We start from the raw sequence: 25,579 nt of genomic DNA, 5'->3' as shown, positions 1-25,579 counted from the left end.
TTTCCTCCACAAGAACCACTGCATAAAAAGCCAAACAGCAGAAAAATCAGGTACTTAAAAAAGATACCAACTTTAAAAAGAAAAGAAAAGAAAAAGTTCCTCAGAATAATGGTCCTGATGACCAGGACAATGCAAAACTGGAGCAAGAAAGGAAGAGTGTCAACAAAACAGCAGGTAAGTCAAAGCTAATGGCTGAAGGATTACAATCCATCCTCAAAGCATATGTGTAAAGGGATTTCCCAATTTAGTTTTGGCATGACAAGAAACTGAAGACCATTGATGAGAGGCAAGTTGCCACATAATAAAAGATATATAATTAATATAAGGATATGGATATGGATATGGATATAAATTGCTCTCAACATTTAAATATTCTAAAATTCTGGAATTGTGCTAAGTTATGAGTCAGCAACAGGCATATGTGAGCAATATTAATACATATGTTCTGTGTATGAAAGCCTCAGGGCAAGCTTAGAGTTCCATTCTCAAGCCAAAGTAACCCTTTTAGGGATATGTTGATCTTTATTATTTACCAGCATATTACCTATCCCCTTCTAAGGCACAGTTGGGCTGGAAGCTCCAGCTGGTCATCCTCTCATTATAGTTATTCAGAATCTGATTCCCATTTTTTTTGTGGCAGTTTCTTCCTTTCTCCTTCCAGTCTTCTCCCCTTGCTCCATTGCCTGCACTACCAGAGAACAGGAGACACATATAATGTCCAGCCTGCTCTCTCCAGAGGCAAGTTTATCATACTCAAGATGCTTCCTCTTAAAGGGATTAAAATCAATTCTGTATGCTGCCATCACAGTCTTTTCAAGCCTGGTTGTGGAGCAGAGAGGACAGGATGACAGGAGGAAGCCCGCCCCACCTAACCCTAGGTAAAGGTAAGGGTTTCCCTTGACATCAAGTCCAGTCGTGTCCGACTCTAGGGGGCGGTGCTCATCTCCATTTCAAAGCCGAAGAGCCGGCGTTTGTCCGTAGACACTTCCGTGGTCATGTGGCCGGCATGACTACACGGAACGCCATTACCTGCCCGCTGAAGCAGTACCTCTTAATCTACTCACATTTGCATGTTTTCGAACTGCTAGGTTGGCAGGAGCTGGGACTAGCAACAGGAGCTCACCCCGTCACGCGGATTCGAACCGCCGACCGGCAAGCTCAGCAGCTCAGCAGTTTAACCCGCAGCACCACATCCCTCACCTAACCCTACCTGCATGCTATAATTGAGACCCCCACAACTCCATTTCTGCTGAAAAGAGAAAACAAACAGGAAAGCCTTCCACCTGAAGGACTTAAAGGCAAGCAACTTGAACTGTAGTTGAAGAGCTCTTTAGAAACACTATCATCTCACCCCTGTATCTGAAGGCGAAAGATCTTTTATCAGTCACTGGAGGGCACTGACTCAGACTATGAAAAGAGTTAATAATATCAAGCCTATGTATCCATATGGTATTTACTCCTGTCCCCAAAATGAGATTTTTTTCAGTATATACATGATAAATTATGTTTGTTCAGATTTATGAGTCATGTGTTAATCTTCAATTTTACTATATGAGCCTACTCGTATAATATGAACTCATGTTTAGTTAGAGGAAGACTTCCATAGCAAATATCCTTAGAATGGAAATTTTATGTCTTTTTTCTTTAAAATGGGGGGGGGGCACAGCATGTGACCTGTGAATCACAGTGCCCCTAAGCCCTTGTGACACCATGGTCTGGCAATATTGCTACAAAATTTAGCAATGCAAATTGCCAGATAACAGCAGCATAATTTCTCACTATTGAATACATCTATAAAACCTAACTCCCCCAACTCTGTCAAAAATTAAGAGAAACAGATTAATAAATTTGGCCCTCCAATGTTTTTATTGTGCTAGTGTTCTTCCCTATGCAACATTTGCAGGCAACCTAGTATTTTCCAGATACATTGGAGTGCAACAATCATCAGCACAACGGAGCATGGCCAATGGGAAGTGATTATAAAAGCTACAGTGTAAGATTTCTGGAGAGAACTCTGCAGTATGACATATTTGAGCATCATCCAATCTGTGAATGGTAAGCCTTAGTTTTGAGAAGTCTCAGCCCAGTTTCTCAACTACTGTTGGCCTGGGACTGATTCTCTATCTCACAAAAGAAATTAGACCCTATTGGATAGCTGCCTGTCCTACATCCATTAAAGATATACATGTTTCAGAAGCAACCAGGCCTGAAACTATACCAGGCCTGTACCAGGATAGGAATCATATCTATGTATGCCTCCTTGAGTTTTGTGGGAAAAAGGTAAGTTTAAAATGTTACAAAATAAATATGTATGAAGTCTACACAATTCTGATACAGGAAGAAGATAAATAGGTTGTCAGAGGGAAATGCATGGCCTTCTAGAAGTACAACTCCGAGCTTCCTGCATCACTGATCATGCTAGCTCAGTATTGCTGTTCACCAATATCTAGAGGGTTATAGCTCCTTTGTCCTGGAATACATTATTGGTGTCCTGAATAATCTGATTAGAATCGAAATGACTTGCTCACTCTAACTGCGGATAATTAATATTTCAATCCAATTTAAGATCCCCATACTACTTAACAATGACTTTCTGTAAATCCCACCATTCTATTGGTTACATAACAACATTATAAGGGACAGGACAGACATATCAGGGCAGGATATGGGGTTAGTCTATAATTAGAATCAGACTGATAGATCAAAAGTGAGCTCCAGGTGTGTTCAAAAGCTGTTTACCCATTTGTGATGAAGCATTAACTGGAGTACAGTTCAAAGGGAATTTAGCAGCATAATACTGTGCAGTGGATCTACCACCATTTAGCAACCTCAGAATATTGTGAAGACATTAAGAGCCACTATTATGCTTTTTAATACAGAGATGTTACTTCTACCTCATGAGTTGAGAAACAGGGACAAATAGGAGAGTTCAACTGGGACATGCTAAAGAAGCCACTGCCTCAGCAACAACCCACACCAAAGTCTCAACTGGACTTCTCCAGTTATCTTCTCTACAGCAGTGCTACGACTGGACTGCTAAGGAGAACAGCAAACTGCCACCTTGACTTGGAGAATTCATCATTTTCTGATTAAGAATGAGAGATGGCAACTTTTATCCAGACCTTCTACTGATACTCTGTGTAAGAAGTTAAACAATAATAGTGATAAATTAAATGATTTATGAAACACTCTTTCCAACTGGTCAATCCTATCAGAACAGTTAAGGCATTCTCTCAAAAGTTTACAGGAAGAAACTTTCAAGCCAGCCTTTCCAAGCCAGAGAATACAATACTAAAAGCCTGACCCAGCTTTGGTGGCATACTTGCAATTTGCCCGGTGGCTATAAATTAAAAACAATCTCTCCTAATTTGGGAGTTTCAGACTTGATCTCCCAACACAAAACATGAAAAATAGAATAGTGAATAGAAATGCAGACAAAATATGCCAGACTTCCATCTTAAAAAGAAACACAACGGGGTTCCTTCAAATGTTATTAAGTTTTTCAGATGTAACAGCAAAAGCCTAGTAATTAGTGGCAATATAATTGTAACTGATGCCATCTAGAAAATGAGAATTTCAAAACTATAATTCTGCTCAATGCTTTTATTAGTTCCTGGATTGGCAGACATCCAATAGCTACAACTTTCCGGTGAAGCTGGGGTGGTGAAAACTATACCAAACTGAATTTTTGCCAGTGATGCAACTATGAAAGATACAATGCCTCCAACATGAAAGGCAAAGTGCCCATTTTTTTAACAAAACATTTGTTAATTAATCAGAAATAAACTCCTCTGATTCACATTGGAAAATGGATATTTGAAATGAAAAGGGAAACATAAATCAAATCCTACTCTGTTCAGCTATCAAGCTACATGCACTGTTTTCAATAACTCAAATGCACATTTACACGTGATACATCCAGTGGGACATCATCTGAGTAAACATGCCTAGAATCAAGTTTCCAGTCTTGTTTATCTCACTATGTTCAGTCTTAAACATCTTTACTAGAACTCAGCTGTATTTAGTTTACTGGAGCCAACTCCTAAAAAGAATGATTCTGATTATGGATAATATTTTGAATAGCTATAACATGCTAGCAATAAAACATTAAGCTAATACATTCCTTCTACTTTATCACCATTATGTGAGCTCTAGATAAATGATATAGATGAGATTCAAAAAAGAACAGTATGGAGTACAGCATTCCTGGACTGGTTTAGGAAGAATAGTTGTAGTTTCTTCACTTCATGTCAATTTTTTTCCTAAAAAAAAGGGGAATGAAGGAATATTCTAGTTGTACAAGACCTAGGGCTGCCTCCTACAAAACTGGGAGGCAGCAATTCAAAGTAGGTTGGTATAGCTGGCAGAATGGCTGCTTACTAAAGCAGTAGCGAAAAACCAAATTAATGAAAGGGAAATTTCTCCTCCTGTCTCATGCAATCCACCTTTTGGCTTACAAATCTTTGGTACTATTGTCTCTTATATGAGATGAACAGGAGGCTAGAAATGGAAGACATAATGTGGATTTCCTATAACATTCCTTAATTTGGTATTGCAATAGGAAATATAAAAGGTTTTAAATGAAAGCACCCCTAATAACACAGCTGATCATTGTTTCATAGAACTCAAAGACACTTAAACTGGTTCCACAGCTGCAACCAAGGCCACACACCCAAACTAACATATTCCTGGAAGCAATATTTGCATCAGCATTCTTGAACTAACTCCTCCAAAGTCAGCTCTTCCCTAAGTGCACTTCAACAGGCCTTTTGATAGATGCAGCACTGGAGAATTCATTAAACAATCAGAATTAGAGGCAATAAAAAGCATGAGTAAGTTCTAAGCCAGGAGCCATCCGGTTCATCTCTCACTCATACAATCACTGGGTAGCTTTTGGCAAGCTACGGTTGATTGCTTGTTTTTTTCCCCTAGGAAATAGGGAGAGTAAAATTGTCATACTTCGCAAAGCATTCGCAGGAATGTCTGTGCAAATGCCTGCTCAATCCACAGAAGTCCACTTATAGCCTAGGTGGACGCCTCCCTACTCCACCCGCTTTGCTCTGGGAAAAGGCCCCAAGGCCCTTACCTCCGTCCCTCACCCCAGTGCCTACCTTTCAACTCCGCGTAGTCCGGCAGAGCTCCATTGGTCCTGGGGGCCGAGTGGCTCTTCTGCAGCATCCTCATACGGACTTGCTCCTGCACCCGGGCGTTCTTGAGCAGGTCGGCGTCCTGCGCCTCCTTGCGCTTCCAGTCCAGCTGCTGGTCTGAGGGCAGCGCCAAGGAGCACACGCCGTTCTCCGGCTGCAGAGCCGACAAGAAGAAATTATTTTCCTGCATGGTGGCAGCAGCTGGGCAAGGGGTACATTAAAACAGTCCGATTCGTTCTCTGGTGGTGGGCCCTCCAGGCGCTGAGGCCTTGTTTGACCTAGCGAGAAATTCCTCGGGGGTGGGGGTCTGACAACCCTTCGGCTCCTCTTCTGAGCCCGAGCGACGCTTCCACACTCCGAAAAGGCGCGAACTTGTCCACAGGTGGGTCCGGCAGGCCCTCCTTTCTACCTCACTCAGATTAAGAAGTGGTTCCACTCAGGGCGGGCGCGCACACAGAGAAACTCATACAACCTTCTCAGTCCCACGCCATCCCCGTCCTCCCCCAAGCCTTATTTTGGTTTCCTGGGACTCTTCTCGCCCAGTCCTCCCCCCTTACTGGTAACACACCTACGTGGTTACACCCCTCTCCCTAGCAACTGACATCAGCAGGAAGGCAGGCCTTAAGGCAGAGCAGGGCAGCCGGTTCCACCTTAAGCAGGTGAGGCGTTTGGCAGGCAGCGACTTTCAGAGATGCAACCCGGCCCGGCCCTGTCCCTCGTCAGCTCCGCAAACCAGCAGAAGCGGTTATGGGTGCGGCCGAGCCTCTAGGGCTTGAGGGGGTGGAGTGGGGTACCGTCCCCCTTCCTCCTCTTCCTCTGTTGGGAACGAAAGCTGCAGATTGCTCCGGTCCGGGTAGGGGAACCGCCCTGACTGCTTGGTGCAGAAAGGCCGGAGAGAAAGGAAGGAGAACGCACGCGGCAGTCCCGCCTCGGCCGAGCCCAGCTTTTTGCTCCGCGCGCTGCTTGTGAAATGCTAACAACTCTTCGCATTCCAAAAACTACGAAGCGGGGAGGACTGGCGCTGCACCAGAGGCAGGTCAAAGTCCAGGACGGCGTTCTTTGCTCTCCCCACCCAGAAGCCCAGGAGGCACTTTGCCCTGCCAAGTGTGGTCATGCTTATCAGCAATACTAGGGACGTAGGGCTTGTCATAGCTGCACTTGAAGAGCGTTAACTTGGAGCGAGGGTTATGACAGCCAGTCATCTTTTCATCAGCAGCCCTTCGCTTTTGCAGAAGTATCTGGTGGGAGTTAAAAATGCAATGATCACTGAGTGGTGGCAGCTGCTGGCCTGGAAACTTCCTGCAAGGGGTCCCCATGTGTATCACTCTGCTGTGTTTTGTTTTTTTTCCTTTGGAGGGTGCACAACAATTTAAAGGGCACTTGCTCAGTATCAGAAGAAGCCAAGAGAGAGAATTCAGCATGTCTACAGGAAGGGCCTTCGGCAGAGTCAACATTAATCCACCCTGTTTGCCTCACCATGACATGATGGTCCTGGCAGAATCTAATAGGAGTGACTTTCTCTGATACACATACACACACACCCCTTTGTTCATACATACCACTATCCAGTTAGTTATTTCAGTAAGTGCTGTTGCTTACCCACACATTTAAATTTTTAACTTTTTGTGTGCAATAATCTTTCCTCCACCTGGTAGCCTTTGCCTGTTACTACAACATAAGTCCCTTTATTTTTGTCTCCAGCTGGTTTAACTGAAAGGCAAGAAAAATGCATCAACAGCCCATGACTGAGAAGCATGTGTTCTACAGAGTGCTTGCACCTTCCCCACAAACAAGTCTTCCTCCAGTCAAATTTAGGGATTGGGGACTTTGTAAAATGACCATGTATCTTCCTTACCAATACTATGGAAATGGATTGCCATAACCTTGCCTGTTTTTTGTTTTTTGTTTAACTTCCCAAGCTAGCTTCTAGCCCCTATGTGGGTACCTTGAATTATTGTGCTCTATAGCATGTACTGTGTGGTAGCAAATGGACCTAAAGTAGCCCACACTGTCTCTCTGTGACATTCCATCAAGCTTGTTGGTCTCTGACTAGGTTATATCTGTCCATTTAGAGATATTTACATAGTAAGAAACAGTTCAAAGATACTAAAGTAGCTCAGATATTTCCACATCTGTAAAGACATGGCTGGAAGCAATGGCCATTAGAAGACAGTCTCTGGCTTTTTATGTGAGACTTTAGGAATGATGATATCCCAAATACAAATAATAAAATTTGGCAAGTAATTAATGGATACAAGCCATCTATTCCCCTCTTGCATATTACTAATTTGGTGAATTCTTGAATGGAAACAACAATTATTTCTGTAAATATGCCAGCCTGAGGCTTGCATGGAACAGTAATTAAGATATACGATGTTCATAGGATTGTTTTCCTTTGTATGGTCTGTAGCCAAATAATAACTAGCTTGCATTTATGAAGCACTGTCAGGTGTCCAGATGAAAGACTCTCTGGAGATATATAGCCTTGATGATAGTAATATCAAGGCCCAACCTTGCTTAGCTTTTTGAATTCCACACAATACAGCTCTCAGAACATACATACATACTTATCACACTATTTCCTTTTAGGGTAAACAAAATTATAAGGAATAAGTAAGAATAAGCCAAAGAAATTAAAGTATGTGGTTAAAAAACATGCCAAAATGGAAATATAAGTACATCTTGTTATGCATTAAAAGTTTATGTATAACTTGCAATCATTTCACTGTGTCCTGTCAAACATAAATACCATGGTCTTTGATACATTAATTTTTAGATTCATGTTTTTCATTGCATTATGCAATGTATCTAAAATTTGCAGTGAATCATTTGCATTCTCAGCCAACAACTTGGCATTGTCTGCTTACATGTCCCTAGTAATACACCATTAATGTCAGCACAGGCATTCCCTGTTGTTAGCAATTGCAGAGGACTGTGGAGGATATGGATTAACTAGACATGGTTGAAGGCATTCTCCGTGGGAACTCTCCTCCTATGGAAAGCTGCCCCCTGAAAGGAGGATTACCTTAACTCTCATGGCCTTCTAGAGATTGGTAAAAAAACTCTCTCTTTTAGAAAGCCTTTAAGGACTGATTGTGGAGACATTGTTGCTTATGTTACTTAAATGAGTATTAATTCATGAATACAATGTGTATGTTTTATTATTGTTTCATGTAGTAATATCTGTAAGCCATCTGGAGTCTACCTGGATAAATTGCATTAAAAATTACAAGAAATTGCACATCCATAAATGCATTAAAACAACCAAGGGGACATCACACATCCTCATCATGCTCCCTGCTCAGTGTTGAATCTGTCACAAAGCAGTCTACTTATTCTCATACTGTACATGCTTCCATCATATATGTTACTGCATTCAGTAAAAAACCTTCGATTCCATATTTGTACAAAACATTATGTAATTCAAACCTCTTTGCTTTATCATATGCTTTCTCTGAATCAAACATACACTTTTTGACATTCACATGTTCTGCTGAAGAGCAAAAATCTGATCTGTGCCCCCCATGCCCAGCATATCACCACGCTGTACTTTCCAAATTTTGCTTATTGTCATCACTCTCACCCTCTCAGTCAGAATTTTGCCAAATGCCTTCCTGGGCATGCAGCCTAATCCTCCAAGAGCTTTGCATTCACTTCTACTCCTTTTCTCTTTGTATAAGGAAACAATTGCCAAACAATTGTCAACTTCACGATTGCCAAGCATGGATGCAGTCTTTACAAACGAGATACAAGTAACATAGCTACTCCATAAACAAGCCACAGCCATATTCTAACATTTCTCCAGACACAACATCTATTCCTGTAGCCTTACCATTTGAAAGCATTTTCATAACATTTATGACTTCTTCCATTTTTTTCATAGGTACTAGCATTTATAGTATCTCTTTCAAACCCACCCTTCAACACATCCCCATTATTCCTATATAAAACTGCAATATATTCCATATACAGCATTCCCACATTTCAGTTCCATCCCAAATCACATTTATTTTTAATTACACACATCTCTGCTGGAGGCTCCTTATTACCTTTTTTCACACACTTTCAAAATAATATATAAATTACTTAATAATATAAGATTTTTATTGACATCAAAATTGCTCTGCATTTTCTCTCCCTCCTTGCATCTTAACCATTCCTTCCTCTTTTTGACTATATTTTTTGCAACTATGTTTGCTCTCTTTAGACATTATTGAGTATATTTTTCTCACCTTTATTTTTTGCACCACATTATGCACATTTTCTCACCCGCAGCATATTCATCCATCCATCCTTTATCCTAAAGCATTTCCCCAGGCATTATTTTTCATAGTTCCTCCTCAGTGTAACTCTACACATTTCTGTGGCTTTTTGTAACATAAATCTCTGCTCCAAGCAGCATCCACATCTTATTTCCTTACTTTCCATTCATTGTAGTGGGAGATTAATCTACAAGTAATACAGGATTCATACTTTCTCTTCTTGCAATTGTTTTGTTTTCATGTTTGTTCTTTTCACATCTTTCCTTTTCTTCCATGTCCCTTTCCCCCCAAAATCTGCTCTTGACACTATCAAATAATGGTCTGTCCCACACTGAGAATTTCTCATCTTTCCTGTATCCTTGTATTCTCTTAGTCTTTCATGATAAACAATGAAATTAGTCATGCTTTTTAAATAATTATTTTTCCATGTGTACATATGAACACAACAGTCTTTGTTTAAACAATGTATTCACAATAAATAGACATCTTTTCTAAATAGTTACTCACCAAAGATTCACCATTTTCAGTCATTCTTGAGTCTCTGAATATCTTAATCATGTTCTCTGTACTCTGTCATCTTATTTGCACCCATCCATTCATGTCACCTAACAGAATATCCCCCCAGCCTTCACTTTGATCACATTCCTTCAGAATATTGCACAATTACCCCCAAACTCATATCCGATTCTTCCAACATCATCATCCCCTGGAATGTGACATGCAGATAAGACAAACCTATAGATTCCATCTTTCCTATAACAGCTTAGGTGACACCAATTCATACTTTCTGACATACATTTTAGCCTTTTTGAGGCCTTCACATAATGCTTTTTAGTACAGTGAAGTCCAGACTGGGTTATCAGCCTTAGTCACGCCCATGTTATATGTAGCATTCCCTGCTAATGGTAAAAATAATCCTGGTCAGTTTGGGTACATTTTGGCTAGTATCCCAGAAGTACAACCCAAACCAGATTTACCCCAATCTTATTTCCATGTGAAGATCTGTAATCTAGCCAACGTAACACTGACTGCATCCCACTAACTAGGAGACACATGTAGTATACCAATACACACTTGGAATACTAATCCTAGAAAATCTTAGAAGAAGTCAGGTTTTTTGGAGGTGCAGCAGCCTTCAACATGACACACTGTATATCTTATCTGTAATAGCCTAAGGGCAAATAGTGTTATCCCACCCAAGATGACATCTCTGCTGACTTGGTGCAGAAAACCATGCGCGATAATTTTCATGATTCATCACAAAAAACTTTGTGGGAAGTCTGCCAAAATAGGAAACGGGCCAGCCTGTTGTGACCACTGCATAAAATATGCATGGCATCAATGCCTTCAACTCAGAGTCTAGTCTTTAAGATAAAATCTCTGGTTCTGTCCCAGGTGTTGTTTGTGCTGATTCAGTGCTTCCTTGTTTCTAATGGTAGGGCACTCTTGGATGTTCCAAGCACACCCCAATTCTGCCACCCCTTATGCTGATCTTTTCTAGCCTAAATGGAGACTGAGGCCTCGCAAGGCCAGTGCAGATGACACTGTCCAACAGAGAGAGATCTTTTTGCCCGTCTTTCTCCATGCTTCCTGTTGGACGCTATTTCACTAAGAATCAACTGCTACTCATCATTTACTTTAAAAAAAATGGTAGACATTTTAAGTAACAAATATCAGGCAGGTAGCGATAAAGCTTCCCCCCATCGCTAACAACTGTACTGTGACCTCTTTGCTTTTTATGCTGTGTGATGAAGTCTCCAATAAAAGCACCAGATGCAAGGAAGTGTTGCAAACAATGGAGGAGGAGGAGCCTTCAGAAGTGGGGGCGGGCTTTTGCTTCCTTCCATTCTTCAGTCTACACGTCACTTTCCATTTTGTCAAAAAGCTCAGATTGGGTGGCTATGAGATTAACAGCATCTCTCAATACAATTTGTACTTAGTGCCCCAGGCACAGAAATCACAATATGGTACTACACAAATAGTTTTGTGCATGCTTATCTCTGCATACTGAGCCATTAAAGAAAGTGAACCTGCCAACTTTCACATTTAAAATGAGACCATTTGAAACATTTCTTTGTCATTTTGTTTTCATGTCACTAAAAGCTGCAGCACAAACAGGCGGTATGGTCCACACATCTCAAATAAATTTTGTTGATATTCCCCTTTCTGATTGTACTGCCAAACTAAATTGTGGTGCTACAGCAAAAAGTAGGTAGAGTAGGAGAGCCAGTTTGGTCTAGTGGTTAAGGCAACGGGCTAGAAGCCAGGAGACTGACAGTTCTAGTCCCGCCTTAGGCATGAAAGCCGGCTGGGTGACCTTGGGCCAGTCTCTCTCTCTCAGCCCAACCCACCTCACAGGATTGTTCTTGTGGGGAAAAGAGGAGGAGGAAGGAGTATTAGGTATGTTTGCCGCCTTGAGTTATTTATAAAAATAAGAATGGCAGGATAAAAATTAAATAAATAAATATTAAATAAATATTAGCTAGGCAGCCTTCCCCAAATCTGGTACCTGCAGATATTTTGAATTTAAGCTTCTAAAATCTTTCAGTCACCTTGGTTGCTTGCACCACATAGCTAAAGTTACTGACATACAAAGAAGCCTTCCAAGTAATATTGCATGATATGGCATTACTTTAGAACAATGTAAAACACTCAGGTCTCAAACTCAGGGAACAAAAGGGAAAATGTATTTCTTATAGATTCTTGAAAACTACACTCATAGCACTATCTCAGAATTTAAACAGTGCTGCTTTCATGTGATCCCTTTCTAAGGGATTTTTGTAGCTGAAAATGCTGAATACCTGAAATAAAATAGCATGAGATAAAAGGATAGACTATCTGCACTTTTTGGAATTGTGAAAATTTAGGAGTTTGGACAAATACACCTTTTTCATCTGTGCATGAAAATTTGCACTCCAGTTCCTCTTCTACATAACCATACACACTTAGCATTGCATTACCAACTTTTAAAATTCCCTTTTCAACCTGCCACCTTTCTATTCAATATTACTACAAGTGGGGATAAGCTTCCAGGGCAAATGGCTGCAGTCTAGTTTTCTGGTATGCTAATGTTTCACTGGCAGATGGGGATGGCATCGTCAGAGGCAAAGTGATCTGTTTTGTAGTGTACTTCTGAGCAACTCACAGGCAACTGAGCAAGGACTGATTGGGCTCCTGTATTTATAACTGTGATCTTCGTGTAGTGTAAAGCTGGGGTCCCAGCTCTATTGACCTTCAAACACTCTCCCTTCTCGGTGAAATTGTTGGAATGTATATGTATCTTGATGGCTTCTCTGTGCAATCACACAGCATAGTTTCACATAGTTGCCAGTACTTGTGTGTCTTCGAATTGGGTCTTGTGTCCATTATGAAGCAGCACGTGATTTTTCAAGCTGTCCCAGCTGACAGCATCTTTCATATTCCTTTAATTGAGTATTAGTCCCGCATTTTGTGGTTCCAATATATACCTGTCCACAACTGCAGGTGATAAAGAGAATGGATTTCTGCCATCCTTGGGTGATTGAATGATTTATTGGATTTCCTTTTTGGCTTGCAGATGATTTTTAGGCTGTGTTTCCCTAATAGTTTTCCAGGTTGAGTAACCTTCTCAATATAGAGGAGTGTCACCTTTCCTACTGGTTGTAGTTTGTTCTTGGATTGCATTGTCCGCTTGATCTCCCTGGCAGAATATCCATTAGCTTGTAAAGCACTATCAAATTGGCAACTAGATCAAACTATCACATGCAGTTGCACATAGAAGCTATTGAGATACATAAACATTCTAACAATTTCAACCAGAAGGAAGGGAATTTGAAGGTAAATAGAAACTGGATCCCAGCTTTATGCTATACCAAGATTAAATGGCCCTTAATTAACCAGCAGCAAAAATAGCTTACACTGTAGCAGTTTCATCTGAAAGAACATCAAGCAGTAGCCCAGCTCAAAAACAGGCCAATCAGGAACTAGTTCTCTTGGAATTTCCTCAAAAGAGATCAGTTGGAACTTTACCTAGATGAAGAACCAATCAGCTTTCTTGGAGTCCTGTGACATGGACCAATTAGAGATCAGCTCAGCTGGCAAGATCAATCAGATTAGCCCAGGGTTTCTCAACCAGGGTTCCGTGGAACCCTAGGGTTCTGCGAGAGGTCACTAGGGGTTCCCTGGGAGATCATAATTTATTTAAAAAATTATTTCAAATTCAGGCAACTTCACATTGAAGAAGTAAGTTTCATTCTTTATTTTTAGTTTAAGAACACTGTTAATGCATATATACAGGCCTACACATGAAACGAATATAACAATTTTGTGACTTCTGGCCTATATCTGAGCCTGAATGTGCAGGGCTTCCCTGAGGCCTGAAAATTTTGACCCCTCCAGGGTCAAAAAGTTGAGAAAGGCTGGATTAGTCAGTTACAAATACAAGAGCCCAATCGGTCCTTGCTCAGTTGCCTGTGAGCTGCCAAGAAGTACACTAGGAAGCAGCTCACTGCCTCTGAAGATACCAGCCACAGCTGCTGGAGAAATGTTAGGACACCAGAAAATTAGACTGAGGCCATTTAGCCTGAAGCTTGTCACCACTTGATCAACCCATGAAGGCCTACATCAGTAGAAATATCCTGCTATACTTTAGTACACCAAGCTAGCTTTGTACATACTAACAGCTGCTAGGATACTCTGTGTCTTTCACTGGAAAACACATACAATTCTTTCTGTAGAGGAATGGAAAATGTAGTTGTGGGAATATGCCTTGATGTCTAAAATAACTTCATATCTGAAAACCAAATCTGATACAGAATTTAATCTAACAGGGAAGACATTTGGGGACTGTAAGTCTGTTACCTCATCTGAAATATGGGTTTCTCTTAATATAAACATTTTAATATTTAATTATTGGATGATTTGTTAAACAAGGATAGATTTTTAATTGACTAGATAAAACTATTTTTTCACTCTGATTTATATTTCATATTGTGCTGATTACTGTTATTGATACCCACGTATTAATTTGTCTTTAATAATGATCTGTAGCTTTAAAATGATACAGGGTTTTCAATTAGGAGAATTAAACTAATATTACTCTGAAAAATTGTACTCGATTTACTTAATTTTATGGTATTTGTAAATGTCTTATCTGTTTACTTTGTGCTATTCGTTTTTCTCTTTTGTTTCTGTTTTTTTTTCCTTTCAAAATGTTCTACACATAAACAGGGGACTGCATTGTCACCATAGGTGATTTTTTTTAATGAAACAGCCTAGTCTTGAAGAGAAAATCCTTAATCCTCTACTCAATTCACTCTTAGTTTAGATTTATTAGATACAAAGAGTATCAGTATCATCCTACCTCAGGACACACAGGAAATCATTTATTCTTTATATTTCTCTACAGTACAGCAACAAATTTGAGTTCTCTTTTAACCAGGAACTGCTAAGGTGGTCTGGATTGTGAATTGGAAGTTGTCCAACATGGCCCAAACCTAGGCACACATACACTGGTTTTTCTCAGAAATTTACACTATGCTTGTCATTTAAAAACTTTTTGCTTATATGATACTGTTTTCACTTGCATTTTCTTGCACGAGATACACTTAATCAATTAGGGGACTTGTGTATTGCTGAAGATCAAGGATGCAGTGATCTGATGAAGAAACTGCTCAATAGTTTCCTGGGATTGCACACTGCAAGGAAAGATTGTGCACCATTACCAATTTGTTTTTCAGGAAATCTTGCTTGCATTTTTTAAAGTAAACAGTTCTGAAATACAGAAGATTGTCTGTCTGTATTACAACCTACATTCTAGATTGTCCAGAATGTAGGTTGTAAGACATTGGACAAAATCAATTTATCAGTCCATTACCATTGCACTTTATATTTAAATTGGGACTGCTCAAAATTTGCTATGCAGAAGTTTTTGTTTGAAATAGTATTACTTTCCCTGATCTCTGGGAATATGATTACCAATCTTGAGTTATGACAGTTTTGGTGAGATGGTACATGTAGGCTGATGCAGATTCCATACAACAGGTGTGTTCTTCATTAGACAGGTAGATGCCCATCTCTCAGGGATATTGTCATATTCTGCACTGCCAGACTTTGGATTCCAAATGACTGACTGAGGGTCCTTTCCTGTTGTGGCTCTAGGATTCTCTGCTATCAAAAATAACCAGAAATTTCAGACGGCTTAATGTATTCATAGCACTATATAGCATGAAATTCTAAATTTTGATATGTGCCAAATCCACTTCTAATGTTAGCCTATTCTTTGCTTAAAAAAGAGAATTTTATTAAGCTTATTATTTAACCCATCAGCCTCATAAAGAGCCAAATAACCCAGGACAATAAGTTAATCCTGGGGCCTTTGTACAATCTACCCCTGAAAATGCCCATTCTGCCTTAATTCAGTAGCAGTTTCTTGAAACCCACCTGCCTGCTTTTCTAGCTGCTGTCATTCAATTTCTCCCTCAGCTCGAATTTCTCTCTCACAGTCACTCACAAAAGCCTTCAAATGCACTCTTGCAGGGCAATGAATACACGTTTTGTCTCAATCGGAGCACCAAAGCAGCTTAGCCATGAACATGAAACACAAGACAAGGCCGTGTGAGAGCTGCATCCAGTGAAAAGCTATCAGCCATCACTGGAAGCTATGTCTTCATGCATGAGGACAGTAAAATCATAGCAGATGACAACAGAAGGGAAAGATGGAGGACATTTTGCATCAATATTATGAATATTGAGAACTGCTGCTATTTTTAATAGTACCTAGCATGTAAAAGGCAGCATATTATTAATCTAATTCATGTCCACAAGGAACTGCTGAAATCATTGAGGTGCTTCTGCTATGAAATTGGAGTGAACCTAGATTATGTCTCCCTGTCAGGCACCCTCCAAATGTTTGGAACTACCACTCCTCAAATTTCTAGCCAAAATCTGCGAATTGTAGCTAGAAAACATTGGAAGGCAGGAGATGGAGGTTGGACTAGATATGCATGAAGCTATTGTACCCTGAGCTAGACTCTTAGGCCAGTACTATCCACTTTGACTGGCAGTGCTCCTTAAGGCAGTTTCCCCCATCTGGTGCTCTTAGACTTCAGTTCCTGTAAGACCCAAGAGCACTGCCAGATAGCAGAACAATGCTCGAAGGTCTCGTATGGTCCCAATATGAAATTCTTTGGGGAAAATAACTTAACTAGTTATTTTTGTTTTGCATTTAAACATTTCCGCACTATAAACATAATGTAAGGAGAATCTTTCTGAAAGAGACTAAGAGTCTAGTACAGGCAATCTGGTACCTTTCAAACATCTTGGACTTCAGTTCACATCAACTTCTGCCAACATGGCAGGAAATGATGAATTGTAGGAGTTGAAGTCCAAAAGAACTGGAGATCCAAGTTTCCTGCACCCCAGTTTTAATAATGGTCTTTTTAATGACCTTAGAGTATGTGAGCAATTTCCAGTTGTATGTTTCTAACACCTAATGTTCAGAGGCCAACTCTATCTAAATATAGACACTTCTATCTATGATGGCCAATTATAACCAATAATCATCAATAACCTAATAATTTGTTTAATTTAAATACTGTATGTTACATTAATCAGAAAACAAGAAGATATGAGTTCTCATCCCTCAGCAGGTCCTCTACCTTTGCAGCTATAGTTCCACATTGTAACCATTCCTATTGGACAAATCAATCTTATATCTTACAGTATCCTCAAGCACTTGCAGGTTCATACTCACAAGGCCTTATCATGATGAAACATGATGAAACATGCAGATATCACATACCTGCCTTAAATAATAACAGGCAATGATTCAAAGCATATCAAGAGCACTCATGTCATTGGAGTAAAGTTCTTCAAATCAAGTACAATTTTATGAATGTATTTGCATTATTTTGATGCTGTAACCTACCAGAGAGTTTAAGAATTTGAAAGGTAGCTAAGAAGTTAATTAAAAATGAACACATGTTCCCAGAGAACAAAGCATAATCTGAGAAAGAAGTCAGCCTGTTGGAGATCCGAACCGTAAGCTGTAAGAGACTTTCAGTTGAAGATGCATTGATTTTTTTGCTTGAATCACATGTAAGTGTGAATACAAGTAGCTGAAGAATATGAGTGGGGACTTGGTTGGCCATTGGCAAAGTAGGTTGCTGGGCCGGATAGACCTCTGGCCTGCTGTCATGCTCTTTCATGGTCTTAGGGATTGCCTGATTCCCTGCTTTGGCAATCTGGTTTTTCTTTTTGAAAGGATCCCTGGTGTCTACCATTAGCTCTAACTATAGATATTTCATTATGGGTTACCATTCCATACAGCAACCTTTCTCAACTTTTTGACCCTGGAGGAACCCTTGAAGTATTTCTCAGGCCTCAGGGAACCCCTGCACATTCAGGCTCAGATATACTGTAGGCCAGAAGTTCCACAATTATTATATTCGTTTCAGGTGTAGGCCTGTATCTATGCATTAACCATGTTCTTAAACTAAAAATAATGAATGAAACTTACCTCTTTAATGTGTAGTTGCCCAAATTTGAAATAGTTTTTTAAATAAATTGTGATCTCCCAGGGAATCCCTAGTGACCTCTCAGGGAACCCTAGGGTGCCACAGAACCCTGGTTGAGAAACCCTGCCATACAGTATTACTTCCTGTTTGCCTCCATATGCCTTCTGTCAGTTCCCATGTGGTTTTATCCTACCTCACATACTTTTGATGAATTGGTGGCCTTGTGCCATTGTTAAGAGCCAGACTTCATGCTGCTGCTGTTAACAATCCCCTGCTACTTTTAACACATCAGATTGATGCGTTCCATCTTAACAATATACTATTATTAAGAGCAGAGATTTTATGGCATGCTGAAGGCCCCCATCTTTTCTGGAAGGCCTAACTCCAAGATTCTTCACCACATAGTAATCACAAATTACAATACAAGCAAAACAATCCACCTAATCTTTTATGCTAATATTTTATGCCAGAGGAATGATGAGTCTGTAGGAATATGTTGCCTGGCAAGTTAGTAAAGCACAAACTTAACTACGCTCTGATATGGCTTTGTAATGACTGAAACACTGTAATGTGGGTAAATTAGATGACTGCAGTTGACCCACCTCTTCAAACCACTTTAGGATCTTCAGATGAAAGTTGCCAGGTACGGAGAAACAATTATTAGTATTTTTAATTCCTGCTCCATGCACTTTACTCTATCCCAGTTTCCAGCCTGATTCTGCTATCTATTTTTTCCATTCATCCACCTTTCTGATCACTGCAGCTGCATTTCCTTATAAACAATGTGCACTGACTGTCCATATACTCCATGAAACCCTAGGCTTCCATGAGAACTTGATGGGGTTCTGTGAGAGATTAAAGTCCCCAAACAAACAAATACCTCCTTTAATATATAAATTTGAATAAATAAATTACAACAAGCACAAGTTTTGTTTTATTGCCTATTTTCTATCACTAGAACTTTGCCTTTTGATCAGGGGTCTGGGATTATGTGGTCTGAAAAAGTTTGAAAGCCCCTGATCTAGATCAATTTCAAACAAGGTTCAGACCTAATTTTAAAGCAGAAAGTGCTTTGGTCAACTGAGATGTCAATACTGTAGAAATAGGGGAGTGCAACTAGGTTGATTCTCTCAGTGATTATAGTATCCTTCTGGCTAGGCTGTTTGGATTTGGATGGCCATTTCCACAAAGGATCCCCAAGAAGATTTTTTTATGGCACTACATTCCCATCCTAAATATTTTTGTCTCATGATAGCATCTTATTTATTAATGTATTGATATATCTATTAACATAATTTCTCTACCACCTCAGTCTCACAATTCTGGGTGAATATCAACCAGAATGGGACGCGGTGGCGCTGCGGGTTAAACCGCTGAGCTGTCGATCGGAAGGTCGGCGGTTCGAAACCGCGCGGCGGGGTGAGCTCCCGTTGCTCGTCCCAGCTCCTGCACACCAAGCAGTTCGAAAACATGCACATGTGAGTAGATTAATTGGTACCGCTTCGGCGGGAAGGTAACGGCGTTCCGTGAGTCATGCTGGCCACATGACCCGGAAGTGTCCCTAGGGACAACGCCGGCTCCAAGGCTTTGAAACGGAGATGAGCACCGCCCCCTAGAGTCGGACTCGACTGGACTTTACGTCAAGGGAAACCTTTACCTTTACCTTTATCAACCAGAATATCAACAAGCAATACTAAAATACCATCAACCCATTGATACAACACAATCAAAAATAAAAAAAGATGACAATCCTAATGTTTGTCATTAAATGTTTTCAAACTATGTGCTATTTTGCCACCCCAAGCCCTGTGAAGAAGTCTTTGAGCCATCAAAGATGGAACCAGGGCTGTTGAAAATGTATTCTGAGAGCTTCAATAGAGGGAATCAGAAAAGATCAAGAAGGTAGCCCTGATTTAAAAATAAAAATGTGTTTACTTTGGCTCCGGGCACCATGAGGAAACATGACTAAAAGACAGGCTGTCCGGCCCCATAGCATTCCACTGATTCTAAGAAACAATGAACAGATTCAATAGCCATCCCCTTTAACCAGTCAAGGCATTCAACTCTTTTGTATGTGGGCATGACAGAGAAGTCTGGCTTTTGCAGGGAGGAGAGAAGCCAGAATCATCAAGGTCCCTGTAATCAGCGACTAGACTTTTTTCAAAAGGAGTAGAAAGATTCTGTGTTTTAGTATACCATGCTTTCTTTTTAATTTGCAATGGCTGGGAGCATACAATATGCTAAACCCTGGGACCAAATTAAGAATTTGCATAACATGTTATGCCCAAACAAGCTAGGTTGTGGCTTAACAACATGCTAAGCCAAAGGCAGGATTCCCAAAGTGTGCTGAACAATAAACTACCATCCACTTTTATTTAATGTATTGTGCAAACCCAGCAGATTTGTAGTGTTTCAGAGAGAAATCAAATAAAACACTTGGAGTAGCCAAAAAAAAAAAAATCCCGGAAAAGGGTGTGTTTGCTGGTTTAAGCAGAAAGGGTGCAATGCATGAGTGTCTCACACTCTGCCCTAACCCTCACAAGGCTTCCTGATGTGTCACTCTCAGCCTCTCCCTCTAGAGGGCTGGTGGCATGAAGAGGCTTGGCAGAGGAAGACCATCAGAGCACAAACTGGTCCTTGACCTGCATGGCAACTGTGGGAGAGATCCCAGGTGCCTTAGGTTCTTTGGCAGTCAGTAAGATTTTTCCTTAGGGGAAGTTAAGGGCCAAATGAGACATTGTGTATATTTACTCATTTATCTGAATTAGCTGGAAGCTCTCTCTCTCTCTCTCTCTGCGTAAGGATGTGTGTCCATTTATCACTAAAAGTAAAGCAGGGAGAGATGAAATCCACCCTTTTCCCCTTACCTGCCTCTTCTCCTCTTCCAAATCGACCTTCCACCCACTCCCAGCTCACTTTTTGGCCTGGTGGATAGGAATTAAAGCACCAGGAAGTTAAGCCAGAGAAGCGATGCTCTTTTCTGAAATCATCACCCAATCTCCATTAAAAACACCCTCCCTTAAAAGCAGACATTGGTCTTGTTTACTTTGTAGCCAGATTGGCAAGCGTGTGTTGAACAAACATGTAGACCCTTCAGGAGCCCTGATTCAGATGGGAGGCTGCTCCTAACTCCAGGTGGTCCTGTTTCTCTTTGTGCACCCCCTGATGGGCTTCTCTTGGCACGGTGTGTTTGCCCTAGAGTAGTATTTCCCCAAACCATTCTCCTTTGGCATGACTTTGAGGCAGCAATAAATCATTCCTGATAAAACAGAGAAGACTTCCTAAAGATGCCAGCTATGCTCTGGGAATGTATCTTCCAGTGTGAAACCCAGCCAAACCTGGCAATCCCTGCAGTTAGCAACTGTTCCATGTGCAAGTTAAGTCTCGTGTACAGGTCCTGTGGTTGGTCACACCCAGCCAAAGCCTGGGAGTCTCCCTACAGCCATCCCCAGATCTAAGTGAATTCCCAGCTGCGAAAGAGCAGGTGAGTGTCAAGGAAGCATTTGACTCGCTCCTCTCTCATGTAAATAGAAAGGTGTTTTCCAGCTGACAAGTTTCCAATGTTAATAAATCATTGCTCTCTGTTGTAATGGTAGTTGTTGTTTTGCGCTGCTCAGGGACACTGCATTTTATTGTGTTACAAAGAACCTCTGCTCTCTAGGTGGGACATGGGTAGTGTCTGTAGTGGAGCTGGGGGAAGGCCATGGACACCCTGTTGAACTGCTTAGCAGACAAACAAGAAACAGACAAAATAAGTGAACTATCACACTATGTTCTGTCCATATCCATACTTGTTTAATTCCATTAAGAATTTCTCTCTGTGTGTTTCTGTATGTACATGTGTGCAAATTGTGATACTTACATGCGCATCTTTCCAATCAATGCTCTTTCAAGAGATGATTAATGATGGTGACTGGAAAGAATTTTATTAGCACGATAGATGAACAGCAGTGATCTATTTCCTTTGGGGTAGCATTATAGCATCAAAGATGTACCCTACTAATAATGCTAATTTAAAAAACCATTTTAAAATAATTTTTGTCACTGCCACCATAAATCATTTTGCTAAAATGATAGGAAATGAAAAGATTTTTCCCCCCAGCATTAGATATATTTAATTTTAATAACATGGTTATAAATATTCTTGGTGATTATTTTTGTGCTTTAGCACTAGTTCAGATATTGATTTGAAAAAAAATGATATGCCTATTCAAAAAGTTATACTTGAAGAGGCTCATCTGCCTGAAAAATAACTTGAAGGTGAAAGGTCCCCTGTGCAAGCACCAAGTTATGTCTGATCCTTTGGAGGGACGCCACTTTTGCAATGTTTTCTCAGCAGACTATAGCAGGGTGGCTTGCCATTGCCTTCCCCATAATTACCTCATGTTAAAATCAGATTCCTTTAAAAGACTAATACTATTGTTATCTTCTGTCATGTTCACCGTTGCGGTGTTTCTGCATTGTAACGGTTCACTTGCCAAAGTGCTGATACGTGTGCTGGCTGGGAGGGTGCTGCTGAGAGCCTTGTACAGGAGACGTGCTGGACTGTGCCAGGAGGAATGTGTTTAGGCTATCTCTTAAATGTCAAGGTCTTTTTGCCCGTTGATCAGCAGAGCTTGTTAGGAGCACCTGGGAATGTGGGGTGTACTGTATGTGAAGGAGGGGGTGGGCTGATGTTTGTAACGACGCTATTTAGTTTGAGTTTAGGTGCGCTTTTCTCATTCTCAGCTTTTTACCTGTTTGCACTCTTTTCTAAATAAACCCAGAACCTGAATTGTGATCTTGAGTCTGAGAGTTTTATTTGGATTAAGGCAATCATCACATAAAGCTGAGAATCATTGTTTAACCCAACCTCGCTACTCTTTACCGGAAAATTTTCTTGCGAAAGGGGAACTAGCGATGGCAGAAGGGGGAAAAAATTCTACGGAGTTTGAGGAGGAGACGGGACAACTTCCAGAGTCGACGTTCCCGAGCAGGGACCCAAGCCCCATCCCAACCCACCCCACACCTCAGTCGGGGGACTCCAACTCTACTGCGGGATCAAAGAAACCCCCGCCGGACGACGTGACGGGACAGGAACAATTTCTGTGGGATGCCCTGATGGACCCCCCGACCTGGCATGTCCCGCTCCACGTGGAAGCTCCGCTGGCCCAACACTCCGAGGGAGGTGCGCCCAGATGTGTCAGGGAGCCCACCGCCTGAGGGGCCGGGGCTGGAGGATTCTGCCACACTGGACAGAATCAGGGTCCTGGAATCCAAGATCGAATCTATGGAATACATCTTGCGCTCTATGTCGGCTGCTTTTGGGGACCTCGTGAAAATCGTCTGAGGTCCCGGGGCAATGGGGCCGCCCAGCCTCCCACCTTCCCCGTCACAGCCTGCTGAAAGAAGAACCCTACCACGAGACTTTCCATCAGGTCCGCGGGGATCCACTCCCATAGGGGTGGCCTCCAGTCCATCAGGTGGGGTCCCACAGGTTGGGGGAACTCCCCGGGACTTCCCGGTGAAGTTTGATGGTGACCCTGCTAACCTATCCTTCTTTCTCACCAATGCCGCCAGTTTCATGAGACGACATGGCCACCTCTTTGCTTCGGAAGAAGAGAAGATATCAGCGGTGGCCACAAAATTGAAGGGCAGGGCTGCTGACTGGTATGTCCAGCTGTCGGAGATTGGGGCGCCAGCCCTGGCCACGTTCGACGCCTTTTTGGCTGCGCTGAAGCGCTACTTTGAGGATCCCTTGGCTAAAGAGAGGGCTAAGGATGCTCTTAAAGAACTAGTTCAGGGGCAGAAGCCTGTTGCTGACTATGCTCTTGAATTCAAAGTTTTGGCAGGTAAAGTTCCTGAATGATCTGAGGCCACCTTGATTGATCGCTTTAAGGATGGCCTCAATTGCGAAGTCTTGCACTGGGCGCTTGGGCGAGATGATTCAAACTCTTCGCATGACTGGATTTGCCTCGCTGGTAAAGCAGAACATGCCCAGCACACTTTTATGATGGCCACCAAAGAAGACAAGCCTATCACCGCTACCCGAGCACCGTTCCTACCATCGACCTCTAGATGGGATGCAGAGAAACAACGCCGCTTTGTCCAGGGACAATGCATCACCTGTGGAAAACTGGGTCACCCCGCCATCGACTGCCCCAAGGCTAAGACACCGGATCGTTCCTCCAAAGTGCCACAAAAGACAACCAAGAAACCACTCAACCCTCCTCGTAGGTTGACGGGAGCACTGGTGACTGCAGACGACGATGATGTCTACACTCTGGGAGACACTTTAGCTGCTTTGGAACAGCCGGCGGGAAACAATTTCCACCTGCCTTAACCGGTGCCGCGGGGCAGGTGGTGGAATCCGGGCACAATTCCAACATGGTGAGTGCTGATTGCCCTATCCTCGCTGTCAAAATTGAATTGGGATTTCAATCCAACTCCGTCGAGGTCTGGGCTTTACTAGACTCGGGCTGTTCCAGATGTTTAATCCATCCTGACTTAGTCAAGGCATTGGATTTGCCCTGCTTCCCTCTTCCAAAGCCACTGCTTTTTCAGCAGCTTGATGGCTCCACGGCTGGGGGGGGGGGGGGGGCTGCCACCCGGTTTACTGGGGAAGTTGCTTTACGCATGGGGTCCCACTTTGAACTCATTCAGTTCATTGTCACCCCAGTGGGAAATCCTTTAGTTGTGTTAGGGATTCCATGGTTCACCTCTCATAATCCCTATATCAATTGGCGGTCACGCTCCATTACCTTTGAGGATGGCTTCTATCAAGCTCCTCTTCTGGGGCGTTCCATGCCTATGACGGCGGGGCGAGTGGAGTTGTTGGTTCTCTAGCTTCCCCATCCCCCTTAGAGGGTCTACCAGCCACATACTCAGACTTTGCTGATGTTTTTGGGGAAGAGGAGGCTGACCAATTACCTCCCCATCGCAAGACAGACTGTTCCATTGAACTTCTTCCGGACGTCCCCTTGCCAAAGCCGAAGATTTACCCCATGACTAAGAATGAACTTACCGCCTTGCAGGAGTTCATTGACAAAAACCTAGCTCGCGGCTTCATTGAGCCGGCAAACTCACCAGTTGGGGCTCCCGTCTTATTCCGGGAAAAGAAGGATGGCAGCCTCAGGCCTTGCACAGACTGCTGTGAGTTAAATTCCACCTCACTTTCCAACAAGTACCCTCTGCCTCTCGTCAAAGACATGCTCGCACATCTGTCCACTGGCAGAGTATTCTCAAAGTTGGATCTCCGCGAAGCCTACTACCGCATTCGCATTTGGGAGGGGGATGAATGGAAGATGGCTTTTAATTGCCCATTGGGTTCTTTCCAGGATAAGGTTCTCCCTTTTGGTCTGGCAGGGGCTCCGGGGGTTTTCATGCAGCTGATCAATGAAGTTTTGCATGACCACTTGTTTAAAGGGGTTTTGGTGTATTTAGATGATGTCCTCATTTTTACTAAGTCCTTGGAGGAGCACGAGCGGCTTCTTAAACAGGTTCTCATCAAGCTTAGGAATGCCAAGCTTTATGCTAAGCTTTCTAAATGTGAGTTCCATAAGTCTCACTTGGATTACCTTGGTTACAGGATTTCAGATAAGGGCATTGAAATGGAACCTGTTAAGGTTCAAGCAGTGCTTACTTGGGAACGACCCAGAACCTGGCGCCAACTTCAAAGTTTTCTGGGGTTCGCCAA

At 41.9% G+C, this 25,579-nt stretch overlaps 1 protein-coding gene across 1 annotated transcript in view; it reads right to left on the bottom strand.

Moving 5' to 3' along the window:
* Positions 1-5,837, bottom strand: part of PKP3 (plakophilin 3) — a 42,320-nt gene extending 36,483 nt beyond the window's left edge. Inside the window, exon 1 of the mRNA XM_063289246.1 lies at positions 5,112-5,837. Within this exon, the coding sequence (XP_063145316.1) occupies positions 5,112-5,337 (226 nt within the window). The 5' untranslated portion in view covers positions 5,338-5,837. The remainder of the gene's footprint in view (positions 1-5,111) is intronic.
* Positions 5,838-25,579: the final 19,742 nt, after the last annotated feature.

Source organism: Candoia aspera, chromosome 1 (genome assembly GCF_035149785.1).
Source record: "Candoia aspera isolate rCanAsp1 chromosome 1, rCanAsp1.hap2, whole genome shotgun sequence".
NCBI lineage: Eukaryota > Metazoa > Chordata > Lepidosauria > Squamata > Boidae > Candoia > Candoia aspera.
Note: the sequence above shows the minus strand (reverse complement) of the source record. Positions and strands in the feature narration are given on the sequence as shown.